This window comes from Geotrypetes seraphini, chromosome 5 (genome assembly GCF_902459505.1).
Source record: "Geotrypetes seraphini chromosome 5, aGeoSer1.1, whole genome shotgun sequence".
NCBI lineage: Eukaryota > Metazoa > Chordata > Amphibia > Gymnophiona > Dermophiidae > Geotrypetes > Geotrypetes seraphini.
Genome location: NC_047088.1, coordinates 174,229,885 through 174,248,151, shown reverse-complemented (window position 1 = coordinate 174,248,151; position 18,267 = coordinate 174,229,885). Strand labels below are relative to the sequence as shown.

At 46.1% G+C, this 18,267-nt stretch overlaps 1 protein-coding gene across 4 annotated transcripts in view; it reads right to left on the bottom strand.

The window, feature by feature from the left end:
- Positions 1–14,520: 14,520 nt before the first annotated feature.
- The window catches only part of HSPD1 (heat shock protein family D (Hsp60) member 1), a 111,913-nt gene continuing 108,166 nt past the window's right edge, over positions 14,521–18,267 (bottom strand). For all 4 annotated transcript variants that reach the window (XM_033947039.1, XM_033947040.1, XM_033947037.1 and 1 more), the window contains 2 exons: positions 15,215–15,393; positions 14,521–15,115 (listed from right to left, as the gene is read on the bottom strand). In XM_033947039.1, coding sequence (XP_033802930.1) covers positions 14,969–15,115; positions 15,215–15,393 — 326 coding nt within the window. In that variant the 3' untranslated portion in view covers positions 14,521–14,968. The remainder of the gene's footprint in view (positions 15,116–15,214; positions 15,394–18,267) is intronic.

Genomic DNA, 18,267 nt, shown 5'->3' with positions numbered 1-18,267 from the left:
GGGGGGGGGGGGGCGTTAGCATGGGAGGTCCGGAAGGAGGTCCGGCTTTCCGGCAGGAGGGGTTCGGCACCCTCCTGCCAGCGATTGGGAGTTTGGGGGGGGGGGTGTTCCGGCAGGAGGGTGCTGCTATACTTATCCCTTGCCGCGATAAGTGTAGTGGCCGCATCTATTCTAACCGGCGTCTGTAACATGAACGCCGGTTACAGAATCGGGGTTAGTGTAGGTCCGATTCTGTATAGGACACCTCTCCCGGGCGTCCTATACAGAATCAGGGCCTAAATGCTTATGCACAGACCAGGCCTAATATGTCAAGGGTGGAAAATGCCTCAGACAACAAACCCACCATCCACAGATGGGATTTAAGGTGTTCAGGCTAAACCTCATAGGCATAAAAAACCACCCTCAACCTCATGAAATTGGCTCTGTGCAGTGCAAAACAAAAGTTAAACAAAATAGATAAACAATCAACTTTTCTTGTGAGACTGATCGGTACACCAACGATGACCAGCGTTTCACATTACACTCTCCCTCCGCATTCGCGGTTTCACTTATTTGCGAGTTTTGCATGCTGACTCCACTCCCCAAAAAGTACATCATGATTAAAGTTCCTTTCACTGTACGGAAAAAAAAGTTTAACGTTTACCAACATTCACTCTGAAAATCGCTGCTTCCATGCTTTTTCCCACCAAATCGATGCTTCAAATCTCACCCTGAAAATTGCTGCTTCCCAGCGTGCAGAGAGAGAAACGCTGCTTCCCAGCACGCATGGAGAAAATCGCTATTACCCAGAAAATCGCTGCTTCCCTGCTAACAGCTTTGGGAATCGCTGCTTGCCTGCTAAAAGCCCTAAAAGCTTTGGGAATCGCTGCTTGCCTGCTAAAAGCCCTAGAATATCTGGGAATCACTGCTTGCCTGCCATAAGCCCTAAAATATCTGGGATATTGCCTCTCCTTCAGGAACAGGTCAGGTCTCCCACCATGGCTACATAGCACAAGAGTTCAAGTGCTACCGAAAGTGCTCCCAAAAGGGGAAAAAAAGTAAAAACCTTACAAGAAAAAGTAGAATTATTGGATATGCTTCAGAGAGTAAAGTCCTGTGCTGTTGCTTGACATTATGGCATTAATGAGTCAACCGTTAGGTACATAAAAAAGAATAAAAACCAAATCCATGAAGCTGTTGCGGCAACTGCGCCAGCAAGTGCAAAGACATTACATGTTGTGCGAGATGCCAATCTCTCTTGTACGGAAACTGCAACATTTCTGTGGGTTCAAGATTGCTACAAAAAGAGAATCTCGCTAGACTCTGTGATAAGAGGAAAGGCAAAGTCTTTGATAACTTGAAGAGCAGGGAAGGTGTAATGTCGCAATCCATCAACTTTCTGGCCAGTAAAGGGTGGTTTGATAAATTCCGTCACAGTATGGTCTGCATAATGTTAGAGTAACAGGAGAAGTAGCATCTGCCAACCAAGAGGCAGCTAGAGAGTTCCCTGTTACCTTTAAGAAAATTATTGAAGAGAAGGGATATGAACCTGAGCAGGCATTCAATGCCAATGAAACTGCTCTCTTTTGGAAGAAAATGCCGCAGAGGACTTTCATAAGCAAAAAGGATAAGCAAGCACCAGGTTGCAAGGGATAGATTAACCATGCTGCTTTGTGCAAATGAAGTAGGCCATATGATAAAGACAATACTAATTTATAAAACTGCAAACTCCCGAGCCTTGAAGGGAAAAGATAAGTTCCAGCTGTCTGTTTACTGGATGAGCAACAAGAAGGCTTGGACAACAATAGCACTGTTCCTAGAGTGGTTTCATCAGTGTTTTGTGCCGGAAGAAAGAAAATACCTGGCCAATAAAGGAATGGAATTCAAGGTTCTGTTGGCATTGGGCAATGCCCCTAGACACCCATATACATGAGTTCCATATTGAGGGAGTTGAGATCATCTACATGCCCCCCAACACAACATCTCTCATTCAGCCTCTTGACCAGGGGGTAATAAAGACATTCAAAGCACACTACAGATGATATTCCTTGGAGAGGATTGTCCATGCTATAGATGAAGTCCACAACGTGGAGAACATCATGAAAAATTGGAAGGAATTCACTATTGCCGATGCCATCAATATTATTGAAAGACTTGGGGGAAGCCACTGCTTGCCCTGGATTGGTGGCATGGAATGCTGCTGCTATTTGGGATTTTACCAGGTACTTGTGACTTGGATTGGCCTCCATGAAGACAGAATGCTGGACTAGATGGACCACTGGTCTGACCCAGTTAGGCTATTCTTAAATTCTTAATGCTTATTTGAGGAATGAGGACCCTTTTCCGGCCTGCACCAGAAAATTTACGACAGTGGTCTGGCTACAGCGACAGGGTAAACTTCAGCACAGTGATATGTTAATTCATGGGACCTGTCGCCTTTCAGTATTTGCAAACATTTTTACTGACTTTACCAAGCTAAGAGGCCAAAAACTAACCAGAAAGAAAAAGGAATTTTCTTTGAGTAAGGCAGAACATGGACATGTTACAAGTCTGTGAATTGCTCTACTCGTTGAGAATTTCTTCATATTCATAAAAACAAATATTTATGTATTATGTACTCTGAATTTTAAAGTATTTGTGTATATTTATCCAAGGAAAAACAGGGCAAATTAAAAAATTATTAGTAAAATTCTGACTGGAAAAGCACTTTATGACCATTTGGAGCATGGTTTGCATGGGAAAAGCAAAGTTAAAATTTGCTATGGTATAGGATAATAGTTTTACATTAGTCTTATGTAAATCATGGAATTAAGTCTTATTTGCTTTCTGAAAAATCTTAAAAAAACAAAAAACATACACACCAAAACCACGCAATCTTACATTAACAAAGAACACCATATTAAAAGATAGGGGAACCTTAACATATGGTATTATATAAATGCTCAGAGCTAGTTTAATCATGAAAACAACTGAACAGTCTTAGCACTTTTAAGCATACTAGACTTCAAAGACCTGCTTTTGCAGTTCAAGTTAGCTGCTTACCATGCAAGCTCTCTATATGGAAGGATTAGGTTCTTACCTCAATAATCCTCTTTCCTGTAAACAGCCTTCGATTCCTTACAGATGGGTTAAACTCCTCAATTCACGTTGCTTGCAGAAGCCAATCATTTTGCCCCTTGTCTTTCTGGGCATCACCCCCTCTCCTCAATCTGTACCAAAGCGATAACTAGGAGAGGAAATGAAAACAGGGGGGGGGGGGGCCTTGGTGAACTCCCCAATCCAGATAAATTGAATCTCTGCAATAGTAACTAAGAGTTAATAAACCATCACCCATTAGGGCAATAAAGAACAGTGGTGATTTCCCCCCCCCCCCACTGACCTGTGTGCAACCAGCACCAACACTTGTACAGCTTTTAGCAAGGCAAAATGTGTTGCCAAGGCCACTCTGTAAAATTTTGTAAAGATATGAAGGGTAGACCATGTGGCTGCCCCACAAATTTTGTCAGGTGGCACAGCCCTTGACTCTGCCCAGGAAGATGCCACACTTCTGGTAGAGTGAGCTTTCTTGGCAAATAGCGGTTGCTTTCCACAGCCACTGAACACCGAAGAAATAGCCATGTAGATCCATTGGGAAATAGAAACTTCAGAGGCTGATCTGCCCCAATAGCCAACACTGGTCAAGATAAATAGGTGATCCAACAGGCAGGACTAATTTATCACCTCCAGATAATGCAAAACTCTCCTGACATCCAGTAACTTCAAAACTTTGTCCTGTTTCTTCTTGCCCGTGGGCTGAAAAGCGGGAAGCTGCATTTCCTGGTTGTCATGAAATGCTGAAAACTACCTCAGTAGAAAGGAAGACACAATGCATAAAGACACCCCTGCTTCCGTGAATTTAAGGAAAGGCTGTCTGCAAGATAACACTTGCAATTCAACACCCTCTTCGCTGAAGTTATCGTGACTAAGAAAAAACTTCACGGTTAGATCCATGTTAGACGCCTCTGACAGGCTCATAAGGCACATTAGTGAGGACCCATAACACAATGTTGAGATTCCACCCGGCTGCCACACAGAGGGCAGAGCTTGAGAGCTCCTTCAAGAACCTGGACACATCTGGGTGAGAGGCCAAAGATCTTCTGTTCACTTGAGCTCTTTAACATGAAAGACTGGCTATTTGAATCTTGAGAAATCTTACCGCCGGGCCCTTCTCTAAATCTTCCTGCAAAAAGGATAGGACTTCAGAAATGGAAGCCCATAAGGGAGCAAACTGCTTATCCTTACACCAGAGCTGAAAAAGCTTCCACACTTTCAGAGAGGCCACTACAGTCACTGGCTTCTTCGATTGTAGAAGCATTGATAACCATATCCGAATAGCCCGTCCGTGCTGAGGCTCTGCGTTCTACAGTCATGCCTTAAGCCCAAAGTGTTATGGATTCTCTAGGGCAGACATGTCATACGCTGGCCCACAAGCCAAATCTGGCCCGTGGGGGTAATAAAATTTGGCCCTCCAAACAATCAAACATTTGTACTTAAGCTGGCCTGCCGGCACCTTTTTTTAACTGAGGTACAAGCGGCTTCCCGGTCTCATTAAAGCAGCCTGTGTAAATGTGCTAGTCCTGCCAGATGAACACCTCCCAGCAGAAGGCACACACACTGTGCAGCTGGCAGCAGTGTTTCTCCCCAAGCTTCTGCTGCTCAATCCCTCGCATATGCTATGGTTGGGCAACTTGTGCAGAGACTAGCAGGAAAAGGAGCCGCGTCGAAATCGGAGCTCTGCCACTGCTGAAGCATGTTCCCTTTGCTGCAGTCCCACCCCTCCTCTGACATATGGAACTGTGGCAGAGGGAACCTGCTTCGGTGGCGGCAGTGCTCCGATTTTGATGCAGCCGGCGGTTTAGTGCGGCTTAATAAAAGGAGCCCTAAGTGCATAAAAGTACATAAAAATGTTTAGTAAAAATTCATGCAAAAATTGGTGTTATAAAGTTGATATAAAAAAATCTGATTTCATGTCCCTGTACCCCGTGAATAAATATACAGTTCATACATTTAATCATAGATGGTATTTATCCTGTGCAAAGTTCATATTCTCTTAAGGCAGTTCATAACACCACTCAGTTTATAAAAAACTTCATCTGGGATTATAGGGCACAAAGGAAGACTTAATTGAATCTTAAAAAAATAAATGCTGTGTGTGGAAATTAGATATTACCATGCAAAGTTCATATTCCCTTATGGCAATTCATAACACCACTCAATATCTGAAAAAAATTCACCCAGGACTATTATGCAGAAAGAAATACTTAGCTGAATCCTGAAAGAAATAAATACTGCCTGTAGAAATAGATATCACCACTGAACAGAGCTCCGTTTTGCCACCTTCATCAGGAGCAGAGATTGCTAAAGAACACAATGCTTTAGAAAGGCGACAGGATCTTAGTCAAATCTGTCAGCACGGTCCATCAGAGCGGGAAGATATTCCAAAAATCGCTTAAGAGGATGACTTTTTTCATAGGATTCAATTAAGTCTTCCTGGATTGCATCAGAAGGAGCTTTATCAGCCGAAAGCCTGAAGTCATACTCCTGTCATACAGATCCATGGTGAGACCTCACCTGGAGTACTGTGTCCAGTTTTGGAGGCCACATTACTAAAAGGATATGAAGAGAATGGAGTCGATCCAGAGAATGGCCACTAGGATGGTCTCAGGACTTAAAGACATCCCATATGAAGAACGTCTGACCAGACTGCGCTTATATTATCTCGAGGAGCGCAGAGAAAAGGGGGACATTCAAATACATCACGGGCCGCATTGAAGTGGAGGAAGAAATCTTTTTTCTTACGGGTCCCACAGCAACAAGAGGGCATCCGCTAAAACTTAAGGGGGGAAGATTTCATGGCGACACCAGGAAATACTTCTTCACCGAACGGGTGATTGATTGATGGAATAAACTTCCATGTCAGGTGGTCGAGGCTAGTAGCGTGCTTGACTTCAAAAGTCGATGGGACAAACAGGTGGGGGTGCTACAGAGTTATGCATAAAAGATGGTAAAAACCACCAAGAAGCTGGATTCTGCATACAATGCAACACCACAGAAACAACGATGCATGTCCCCTAAAGCAAAAAAATAGAAATTTTTTTTCTACCTTTGTCTTCTCTGGTTTCTGCTCTCATCTTCTTGTCACTCTCTTCCTTTCATCTTCTATCCTTCTGTGCCTCTTCCAAAAATTGTCTGCCTCTCCCTTCCATCTCTTCTTCCCCCCCTCATTGGTGTGGCATCCATCATCTTCCCTTCCTTCCTCCAATGGTCTGGCATCTCTCCTCTCCTTCCCTCTCCCACACCCCCATGGTCGGGCATTTCATCTCTCCTCTCCCTTCCATCAGCATCTGCCCCCTTTCTTTCCCTTCAACCCAATTCCATCCAGTATCCTTCCCCTTATATCTCTCCCCTTCCATACCACCCTGCCCACTTTCTCTTCCTCCACCACCTTTCCATACCATCCTTCTCACAACCCTTCCATACCACCCTGCCTCCTTTCTCTCCCTCCACTACCCTTCCATGCTCCTTTCTCCCCCTCCAAATATTGCAACTGCCGGCTCTGCCCGCTGGGCTCCTTTGCCCGAAAGCAGCATTAGAACAGCTGATGGCAATGGGTTACCTCCCCACAGCAACTGTCCCCCCCCCTGCAATGGCAATGAACCCCCCTCCCGCAGCAACAGCAACAAATCTGTTCTAGGAAGGTCCCGCGTTGACTGCTTCTGCCTGTCCATCCCCCTCCGACGTCACTTCTTCCGAAGCAAGTAAGTGACGTCGGAGGGGGATGGACCAGCAGAAGCAGTCATTGCGGGACCTTCCTGTAATAGATCCAGCTGCGTTACCGTTGCTGCAGGGGGGGGGGGGGATTGATGCTGGGAGGGGGGCCACTGCTGTTTAAAAAAATGGCAAGGTGAGTCATCCTCCTTCAGCGGGTCCCCCTCATAGTTTCGGGCCCTAGGCAAGTGCCTATTGGTTAATCCGGCCCTGCACACAGGATAAATACCATCTATGATTAAATGTATGAACTGCATATTTATTCATGGGGTACAGGGACATGAAATCAGATTTTTGGTATCAACTTTATAACACCAATTTTTGCATGAATTTTTACTAAACATTTTTATGTACTTTTATGCACTTAGTGTACTATGAACTACTATGAAACTTGGATGAACCTGATGACAAATCAAAAAATAGAACCCTTTGGACACTGTTGCTGCCAATACTGTTAGCCAATTTTCAGTTGGATTATAATCTGGACAGTATTGGCAGCAACAGTGTCCATAGGGTTCTATTTTTTGATTTGTCATCAGGTTCATCCAAGTCTGGCCAAAGTCACAACTGAAGACTCTGGTGCATTTCCATCATCCAGGTTAACTGCAACTGGAGAAAGTCCCTCTGAGGCAATCAATGCACTAATAGATTTAACCGAGGTTATTACAATTTCTCTGTGGGAGTTGGAGTTAAGAGTCCTCACAGGCTTCTACTGCCTAGCTCTATTAAGCAAGTCACAGTCCATGTGCTTCCCTTCACACCAAGATTATCAGGATAACAAAGCTTTGGGAGATGCCTGAGGGTCCTCTGATGGGGGCCAGGGTAATGATGAAATTGTATCCCATGGCTTCCAATTTGTAACAGTTATTCACTCCACCTATGGTGGATTTTCTGGTAGCTCAAGTTACTAAAAGAACTTCTCTGCCTAATGAAGGTAGCATAATCCTGAAGGACTCTCAGGGTGGCTTTAGTCCTCAAACCGTAGTTTGAGGCATTGGCATTAGGCCTTAAAGCTGTGGCCATGATTTCCTTTGTGGTGTGTGAGCCTGCCATAAGTTGCTATGCCAGAATCTGACATAGAAGGGGGTAGGGTAGTATTGGCCCTGGGGTGGATGATATTTATGATATTCTCTGGATCATGACTAATGCGTCAGTATATTCAATCTCCGCCTGCAAAGTGCTCTGGATAGGCAGTGGGTGGGAAATCCGGTGCCAAGGCCACCTTGAGCAAGCTCCCTTTTAAAGGAGCAGATGCTTTTTTGGGAAAAGACTTGATGACCAGCATGACAGATTGTCATCCCAACTCCTTGCCGGCAGTAAGCCACGAGGTACCAAAAGTTCCAGTCATGGTTCCTTTTGTGCCTAGAGAAAAAAATGCATCATGAGTCTGCAGGTTCCTCATCCCAAAGGTCTTTTCCAGGACTCTAGACCAGGGGTGGGCAACTCCAATCCTCGAGGGCCATAATTCAGTCAGGTTTTCCCCAAAGAATGTGCATTGAAAGCAGTGCATGCAAAGAAATCTCATGCACATTCATTGGGAAAATCCTGAAAAGCTGACTGGATTCCGGCCCTCGAGGACTGGAGTTGCCACCCCTGCTCTAGACAGAGGTTTGGGGGTTCCAGAAGATCCTCTACATCCTGCTCTCGCTCTGCCACAAATTCTAAAAAGTCTCAATGACTCCAGGTCCACCTCTGAGATCCCCCGCATAGGAGGGACAAGAGTTTTGGAAGACATGGCACAGATTTCATTAGATCAAGGGGTAATGAACATTAGACAGGGTTGCAAAATCAAATTATGTCATCCCCTCTAAGACATCTTTCTGGACTCTTCAACAGAAAGACCAGAGAAAGCAGCCAAAGTCAGTGTGGTGCAAAGGCTTTTATAAATTGGGGCTCAAGCAGATACTCTATATATTTATCATGCCCCCCCAAAACTCAGAAGAAAAGAGACAATCCTAGATATCAAAATCAGTCAATGCAGTGTTAAAAGGTTCCCAGGTTCCAGATGGAAATGGTGAGATCAGTCAACACCATTTTTGGCCTCAATGGATTTGATGGAGGAATAGAAACATAGAAATAAATGACAGATAAGGGCCATGGTCCATCTAGTCTGCCCACTCCAATGACCCTCCCCTACCTATCTCTGTGAATAGATCCCACGTGTCTATCCCATTGGACCTTAAAATCAGGCACGCTGCTGCCCTCAAAGATCTGAAATGGAAGACTATTCCAGCGATCAACCCCCCTTTCAGTGAAAAAGAATTTCCTAGTGTCACCGTGCAGTTTCCCGCCCCTGATTTTCCACGGATGCCCCCTTGTTGCTGTGGGACCCTTGAAAAATAAGATATCTTCTTCCACCTCGATGCGGCCCGTGAGATACTTGAACATCTCAATCATGTCTCCCCTCTCTCTGCGTTCCTCGAGTGAGTAGAGCTGTAACTTCTCTAGCCGTTCCTCGTACGGGAGATCCTCGAGTCCCGAGACCATCCGGGTGGCCATTCTCTGGACCGACTCTAGTCTCAGCACATCCTTACGGTAATGCGGCCTCCAGAATTGCACACAGTACTCCAGGTGTGGTCTCACCATGGATCTATACAATGGCATAATGACTTCAGGTTTACGGCTGATGAAAGTCCTGCGTATGCAACCTATGATTTGCCTTGCTTTGGAGGAAGTTTGCTCCACTTGATTGGCAGTCTTCATGTCCTCACGGATGATCACCCCTAAGTCTTGTTCTGCTTCATTTCTTGTTAGGATCTCGCCATTAAGGGTGTAAGTCTTGCATGGATTTTGGCTGCCCAGGTGCATGACTTTGCTTTTTTTGGCATTGAAGCTGAGTTGCCAGGACCTAGACCAGCGCTCCAATAGAAGTAGGTCGTGCATCATGTTGCCGGGCATTGAATTTTTGTCTGTTGTGCTTTTGCCCACTACATTGCTTAGTTTGGTGTCATAGGCGAATAATGTTATTTTACCTCGAAGCCCTTCTGCCAAGTCCCTTATATAGATGTTGAACAGGATCAGGCCCAGGACGGAGCCCTGCGGCACTCCACTGATCACCTCCGTCGTTTCGGAGGGGGTGCCATTCACCACTAACCTCTGAAGCCTATCTCCAAGCCAGTTCCCAATCCATTTCGTCAATGTGTCACCCAATCCTATAGAACTCATCTTGCTCAGCAACCTGCGGTGTGGTACGCTATCGAATGCTTTGCTGAAGTCCAGGTATACGATGTCCAGGGACTCCCCAACATCCAGCTTCCTCGTCACTCAGTCAAAGAAGCTGATCAGGTTGGATTGGCAGGATCTCCCCTTAGTAAATACATGTTGACAGGGATCCCGTAGATTCTCTTCGTTCATGATCATATCCAATTGGCGTTTCCATTAGTTTGCTCACTATTGATGTGAGACTCACCGGTCTGTAGTTTTCTGTCTCCATCTTGGAGCCTTTCTTATGGAGTGGAATGACGTTAGCCGTCTTCCAGTCCACAGGGACGATACCTGTACTAAGGGAGAGATTGAAGAACGCTGATAGCGGTTCCGCCAAGACATGACACAACTCCCTGAGCACCCTGGGGTGTAGGTTGTCAGGCCCCATTGCCTTGTTAACCTTGAGCTTTGACAGCTCGCAGTAGACACTGCTGGGTGTAAACTCGAAATTACTAAATGGGTCAACTGATTGAACCCTTGTCTGTAGCTGAGGGCCGAGTCCCGGCCTGTATATACCCACTTCCCCAGATCATAGGTGGTTTCTACCGTTCCATGTGCTAGAGAGCCAGCGTCCATTCTCAGCACTGCCCTTCAACCTGGCAATGGCGCCTCACACCTTACCAAAGTAATGGTGGCAGCAGCACATCTGCGCAGCTCAATCGTCCAAGTTCATCCATATTTGGACAATTCACTGTCCGAGATGGAATGTCACAGGGCAGCGTGTCAAGCAATTCAGCTCCTGCAGGATCTGAAGTGGATTAGAAATTTCTGAAAGAGACACTGGAACATACTCTGTGTCTGGATTATTTGGGGGTTCTGTTCAATATGGAAGAGGGCAGAACTTTTCTTCCATAATCATGCAAACTGAAGCTCAGATGTCAGATCCTGGAGATTTTGGAGCTACTATCGCTACAGCTTACCATTACCTGCAGGTCCTAGGCTCCATGGTAGTGACCATAGAGGTGATTCTGTGGGCAAGAGACCATCTGACTACAGACCACGCCTGACCTTTCTCCCAGGCAGAGCTGTCTCCCTCCCATCCTCCTGTGCAGAACCCTTGCAGCTTCTATCCCTCCCTCCCATCCCTTGTGCAGAACCCTTGAAACTTCTATCTCTCCCTTTCACCCATCCCCCCCTGTGCAGCATTTTTATCCCTCCCATCCCCCCACCGCTGTGCACCCCGCACCCCCCAACCCTTTCATCTCTCCCTCCCATCCAAAATCAGACTGTGAGCTGAAATACCTGGAAACAGATGGCAGCATCGGCAGCACAGGCTGGACTGCATTGCAGCCTGCCTTTCTCACGTTCAGGTGTTCCTCTGCCGCATCACTGATGATGTCATCAGCAATGCGGCACAGAACGGCCGGGCGGGAGAAGGGCAGGCCGCGATGCAGCCTGTGCTGTTGACGTTGCCATTTGTTACCAGGTATTTCAGTTTCGTGGTCGGGGTTCGGATGAGAGGGAGAGATGGAAGGATCAGCAGGGGAAGCGCTGCTACCAGCGACTAGGGCATATTTTCGGGGTAGGTCTTATGTGGATCTGGTTCGCCTACTACTATGTTTCCCTGAGAATATCATGGGCACTTGGGCCAGCCTGAAGCCACAAGAATCACGTGACCTGTGTGCTGGGAAATCCAAAACACTCTGACCACCAAAGGAAAGACATACAACAGGCTGCCTGTCAGCCAAGCCTGCACTAGAGTATCCAGACCCTCGGCCTGGCAATCCCTGCGCCAAGTGAAGAACCTTGGTGCTTTGGCGTTGAGTTGTGGCCATGAGATCCATGATTGGCCAACCCCAGACCTTTTCAACTCGAAGGCTTCCAGCCTGAGACACTATGCGCCGGGCTCCAGTGCATGACTACTGAGAAAATCTGCTTTAACATTGTCCACACCGGCAATGTGGGAAACCGAGATATCTCAAAGATGTGCCTCTGCCTATTCCATGAGCAGTGAGGTCTCCAGCGCCACCAGATGACTCTTGGTGCCCCCCCTTACGACTGACATAGGCCACCGCTGTGGCATTGTCTGAGAGAACTCAAACTGACTTGCCCTCCAACAAGGACTGGAATTCCACCAAAAATGGCTCTGGTCTCCAGAACACTGATAGACTAGGATGCCTGCACCAGTGACCAGAAACCCTGAGCCGAGCGACCGAGACATTGAGCTCCCCAACTGAGGAGATTGGTGTCCATGAGAAGCACTGTCCACTGGGGCTGATCGAAACTCACTCCCTGAACCAGATTGGAAGAATGGATCCCCCAGCGCAGGCTGTGATGAACTAATCCCCAAAGCTGGACAGGAAAGTCCAGATTGTGAATCTGGGGCAACTACCGCTGAAGAAGCGCATACTGAAGAGGATGCATGTGATCCTGAGCCCACCGGACAACTTCCAGGGAGGCTGCCATAGACCCAAAGACCTGTAGCAAGTCCTGTGCCAGTGGACATCGGCAATCTATCAGAGTGAATCTGCATCTGCAATTTGTTGCACACCTAGGCCTCCGGAAGGAAAACTCCCCCACGTTAGTGTCAAAAAGAATGCCGAGATACTTCAAGCACTGAGAAGGAGTCAACCAGCTTTTGGATAAGTTGACCACCCAGTCCAGGGACTGCTGAAACTACACAACCCGGTAGCTCTCCTGCAACAACTTTGCTCAAATCAACCAATCATCCAGATAAGAGGTGTGCCAGAATGCCCTCTTTGCGCAAGGCTTACCATCATCTTGGTGAAGGTGCGTGGCGCAGTAGCTAGCACAAAGGTAAGCGCGCAAAACTGATAATGTTCTCCCAAAATCACAAAGCGAAGGAATCACCGATGGGAGGCCCAACTGTGAACATGCCGATAGGGCTCCGTCAGATCGAGAAAAGCCAGAAATTCCCCATGTTGGACCGCAAGGATTATGGACTTGGGGTTTCCATGTGAAAAACAGAACCTGGAGCGATCTGTTGACACCTTCAAGATTTAAAATGGGTCAAAAAGACCTCTTTCTTGGAAGGACCAGATGGGTGGCAGATGAGGAAACCCACATGAGGGCAGGAGATGCATAGGCATCACCACTGCCTCCCTCAGACGAGCGGTGTATGTACGAAGGGGAGCCTGACACGCTGACACCTGAAGCTGGGTCTCCCTCGAGGCGACCATAACATTTTGAGCACCCACCAGCCACATCCACCGCTTGGCGCCCACATAAAATGCACTTGTTCTGCTTTTTTGAAGAAATCATAATGAATGTGCTAAAAACCCACGCACACTAACGCCATACAAAAATGGCGGTCTCAGGACCACTGTATGCTCCTTTTATTTCTTGCGTCTTTCTTTTTTTTAAGCTTCTCATAGCTCACCAGCTGTCAGATAGCAGACCCCACAGGCACTCTAATCAGTAGTCTGTGCCGAACAGGTGGCCAGGCATACAGTTGAGGCTCCTTTAAATTCAGAAAAACTTGGGGAGGTGGGGCAAATGAGGGAGTAACTCAACCCTTCCAAGTTTGGCAACCCCAATGTTGGTAGGACCCCAAAAGGGTCCCATTCTTTCCGGATAGCAAAATGGACAAGAAAGATTCACTATACCAGATCTAACAGGCTCAGCACAGTCTGCACAAGCTTACCACTGCACCTGCTGGAGATTGAGAAAAAACATAAAACTTTACGGCCCTGCGGTATATAAATTGATGATTATTATTATTAAAACACTGGTTGTAATAGGGACTGCACAGTCCACTTGTACTTTAGCCAAAAGTTAGTTATCTCAGTCTCCGACCAATGGCAGATGAGCGTAAACCAATCCATTTGTGTTGGTCTGGAGGGAGACTAAAGATTTTTGCTATTTAACACCCCAAGCATGGTACAGTATAATCTAATTATAACGAACTCGCTTATAACAGAACCTCGCCTATAGCGGACGAGGTCTGCTGGTCCTACCCGTGCGCCATTAGAAACACACAGAAAATCATCATATAGCGGACTTGCATATAACAAACTTTCAGATATAACGGACAACCAATTTGGTCCCCAGAGCAGCTTTTAGCTGTAGTTTTCTTTGGCTATAATGGACATACAGGCTCTGCCTACAAGGCGCATGGCATACCGGTGATACAGTATTAAAATGCAGCCCAGAAGAAAATGACAAGAGTATTTTTCTTTCCAGTACAGTATGACATAATGCTTTAGAACATCTTTTAGTGTTCTGATTTTGTAATCATTTCGTGCCATACCAATGTTTTGCTGAGTTTTGTTCTTGATGTTGTTGATATGGTTGTGCAGCGACTGATCATCGATTGAACGTTGTTTCAAGTTGACCTAAATAGAGTTTTTAAAAAATGCAACTCTGGATATAACGGACCATTTTTCCAGGTCCCTTGAAATCCGTTATAACGAGATTATACTGTAGTTACATATTTGCTTTTGTATTACTGTAGCAACATGAACTTGAACATAAGTCTTTTACCTTGAATAACAAGTCTAGATTTACCACTGCATCTGCATTTTGGTTTCACATTAGTAGGGTTGTTTATAATCAAATGTAGTAATCCCATTTCACAGTTTGAAGAACTATATTTTATTACACAAAAGGTAATCACATAATTGTTTAGTCATGGCTAATTTATACACAACTGTCTCTTTATTTTGCACAGAAATGCTTCTGCATTAACTGCCTCCGCTGGATGTCAAACCAATAAATTCTGGTGAAATTCGTTGGAAGTGCCTCACTTGTAGACAGCAGGAGTACCAGTACATGCATCTTGCCCCCCTTGGCTATCAGGAATGTAGAACTGTCTCATTGAAAAAACACAAAATCAGTTATCTGTAGGCACGGACAATGATGGCAGTAAACAGTTATGCAATATGAAGCAATCCTCCATCACTTGTCATTATAGCCAGCCATTCTTTGATGTCTGCTTCATGTGGTCATTTTTTCTCATCTGGAGATTTTTTTTCCCTAGTTGCCACTGTTCAGTTCTAACAACCCTGCACACCAGGAATTAGAACATGCCACCACCCATGCCTCCCCCCATTCCTCCCATGCCAACAGGATCCTTCTCTTCCTTAGGAATTTCCGTCACCACAGCTTCAGCTGTTGCTAAAAGGGAAGCCACTCCTGCAGCATCCATTAAGGCAGTTCGAACAACCTAAGGAAGTGATTAACAGAAGAGAAAACTAAGTTTCTATAAAACATTAAAAAAGCAGCAAAGCGCTCTAAACAGACTAAATTTTAGATCAGATCTTACCTTGGTAGGATCAATAATTCCTTTTTCTATCATATTTACAAATTCTCCAAGCATTGCATCATAACCAACATCTGTTGCGCTTTGCATTATTTTTTCTACAATTAATGATCCTTCAACACCTGCATTCTTAGCAATGGTCATTGCTGGGATTTTCAGTGTCCTTTTAATGATGTCTATACCTGCATGAAATTAGAGTGAGATAAGGCTAGTTAAAGCAGCCACCTAATGGTTAGAGCAGCAACTATGAAATGGCCTCCAGTTGATGGGAGTGTACCTGAATGTGCAACAATGGAACAGAAATGTGACTTTTTGGATTTGGGGGGCTGATTCTCAAAACTAAAATCTGCCCTTAACGTGCTCACTAAACTGGTTCCAGACGGTTTAGCATGCATACATTTTAGCGGCGGATTATTAAAATGGCTTGCCGTGGTCTTTTCCAAGTTTTCTAATAGTCTCTGATAGTGCCATGCAAATGTAGTATGAGGTCATTAATATTAAAATGAGCACCCTGAGCAATTCTCTATAATCACAGAGCGATTCTCTAACCTCGTTGTGCCACATTTGCTGACAGGTCTGAGTTGTCGTTGCCTTACTTTCTGATCAGTACCCGAGCTCCGATTGGCTCAGGCACTGACAGGAAAGTAAGGCTTGACAGCTCAGACCTGCCAGAAAATTTTGCCAGTCAAGCAACGCCCCCCCCTCCCAGTAGTGGGCGAGATACCCACTGCCTCCTGCCGCCAAGCAATGCTCCTTATGACATGCTCACTCTCTACCATCACCATACAACACCCCCCCCCCCCGTGGCTCCGACGACCCTTTGCTTCCTTATCTTGTTTACAATGGCTGGCCGGAGGGATGCCTACTCCCTCTGGACAGCAGGTCCACCTCTTCAAAATGGTGGCTTTCCCTTCCCCGGTGCATCCTAGAATGTCCTGGGGAGGAGCCTAAGACACTGATTGGCGCAAGTTGTTTAAAAGCTTGGCGGGAGGAGGGAGTGGGCATCCTTCCTGCTGATCTTCGATTAGGGGGGTGTTGCGTTTATTCTGCGAATGTTCTGATTGCTATCATCAGCGATGGGCACATGCAAATTAGCAAATCTTCACTACTCTCTGCCAATCTCATGTGCATTTTTTGGGAGAATGACTCGCCTTTTTGAAATCTCTACAATAACAACTGTGACAGTGGCCCATTGGCTTTTAAAGCGAAGTTTTGAGAATCTATCCCTTAGTTCACAAATCCCTTCCTAGCCTAGCTTATTGTTTATTTAAAGCTTTTATACCGCTAACTGACTATGAAGTCAGTTCAGAGTGGCTTACATGAGCAGCATTGATGGACATATGAACATTAACTTCAGTAATGATGGTACAGTTCATGAGTTACAATATATGAACTATAGACAAGGAGTAACACTGCACTGCTGGAGTTATGACAAAAGAGCTTAGTAATGGTGTTACATACAGAATTAGATTGTTTCTAAAATGTTCATTATACATATACACATACAAATCATTTACCTTAGTCTATCCAATCATCATACTTATTTATATCATTAACCTCTATAAATATACATACTAAACCTTCAATGTATCATCATTTAAATTTACTTTGTATATCCTGCTTAATCCTATTATGTATGAACTATGAAGTAAGTAGCTATATTCACCATATTACCACCATTCCTGGATTAGTCCAATATTAAAGTATTCTGAGAAAAGTAAGGTCTTTATTGAACTTTTTGGTGCCTTTCTAATTTTAATTCATTTGGTAAGGAGTTCTACCACATTGGAGCCATTATTGAGAACATTCTTTTCCTAACACTTTTGTAGTTAATGTCTTTGAAGGATGGTATTTCAAATAAGTATTCTTGACTTGAGCGAAGTGTGCGTGTTGCAGTATGGTTGTGTAAGCAGGTTGCTAAGTAATGTGGTTCTGAAAAATGAATGACTGTCAACATGGTCTTGAACTTCACCCTTCTTTCAATAGGGAGCCAGTGTAATTCTTTCAGAATAGGAGTGGCACTTTTATGTTTAGATTTTCCCAGCAGAAATCTTGCTGCATTCTGTTCCGTATTTTCACGCATATAACGCGCGCGTTATACGCGTTTTTACCTACCGCGCATACCCCTGGCGCGTTATACGCGTGAGCGCGGTATACAAAATTTTTTTTTACATAGTTCCCACCCCGCCCGACGCCCGATTCACCCCCCCCCCCCAGCAGGACCGCTCGCACCCCCACCCCGAACGACCGCTCGCACGCGCTCCCACCTGCACCCGCATCCACGATCGGAGCAAGAGGGAGCCCAAGCCCTCTTGCCCGGCCGACTCCCCAACTCCCCGACAATATCGGGCCAGGAGGGAGCCCAAACCCTCCTGGCCACGGCGACCCCCTACCCCCACCCCGCACTACATTACGGGCAGGAGGGATCCCAGGCCCTCCTGCCCTCGACGCAAACCCCCCCCCCTCCAACGACCGCCCCCCCCCCCCAAGAACCTCCGACCGCCCCCCCAGCCGACCCGCGACCCCCCTGGCCGACCCCCCCACCCCCCTTCCCCGTACCTTTGGTAGTTGGCCGGACAGATGGGAGCCAAACCTGCCTGTCCGGCAGGCAGCCAACGACGGAATGAGGCCGGATTGGCCCATCCGTCCCAAAGCTCCGCCTACTGGTGGGGCCTAAGGCGCGTGGGCCAATCAGAATAGGCCCTGGAGCCTTAGGTCCCACCTGGGGGCGAGGCCTGAGGCACATGGGCCCAACCCGACCATGTGCCTCAGGCCGCGAAAGGAGAGTCGGAGTGGCCAGAGGAGAGTCGGGGCGGGCGAAAGGACAGTCGGGCAGCATGCGCGGGATAAAAAAGTTTTTGTACATAAAATCGTGGTTTCTGCGCGCTATACCCGTGTGCGCGTTTTACACGGGTGCGCGTTATCTGCGTGAAAATACGGTACTCTCTGCATCTGTTTTGATCATGTACTTAGGAACGCCTAGCAGGACTGCATTGCAATAATCCAAAATAGAGTGTGCCACAGATATTATATTGGACATTGCTTGATCATTCAGA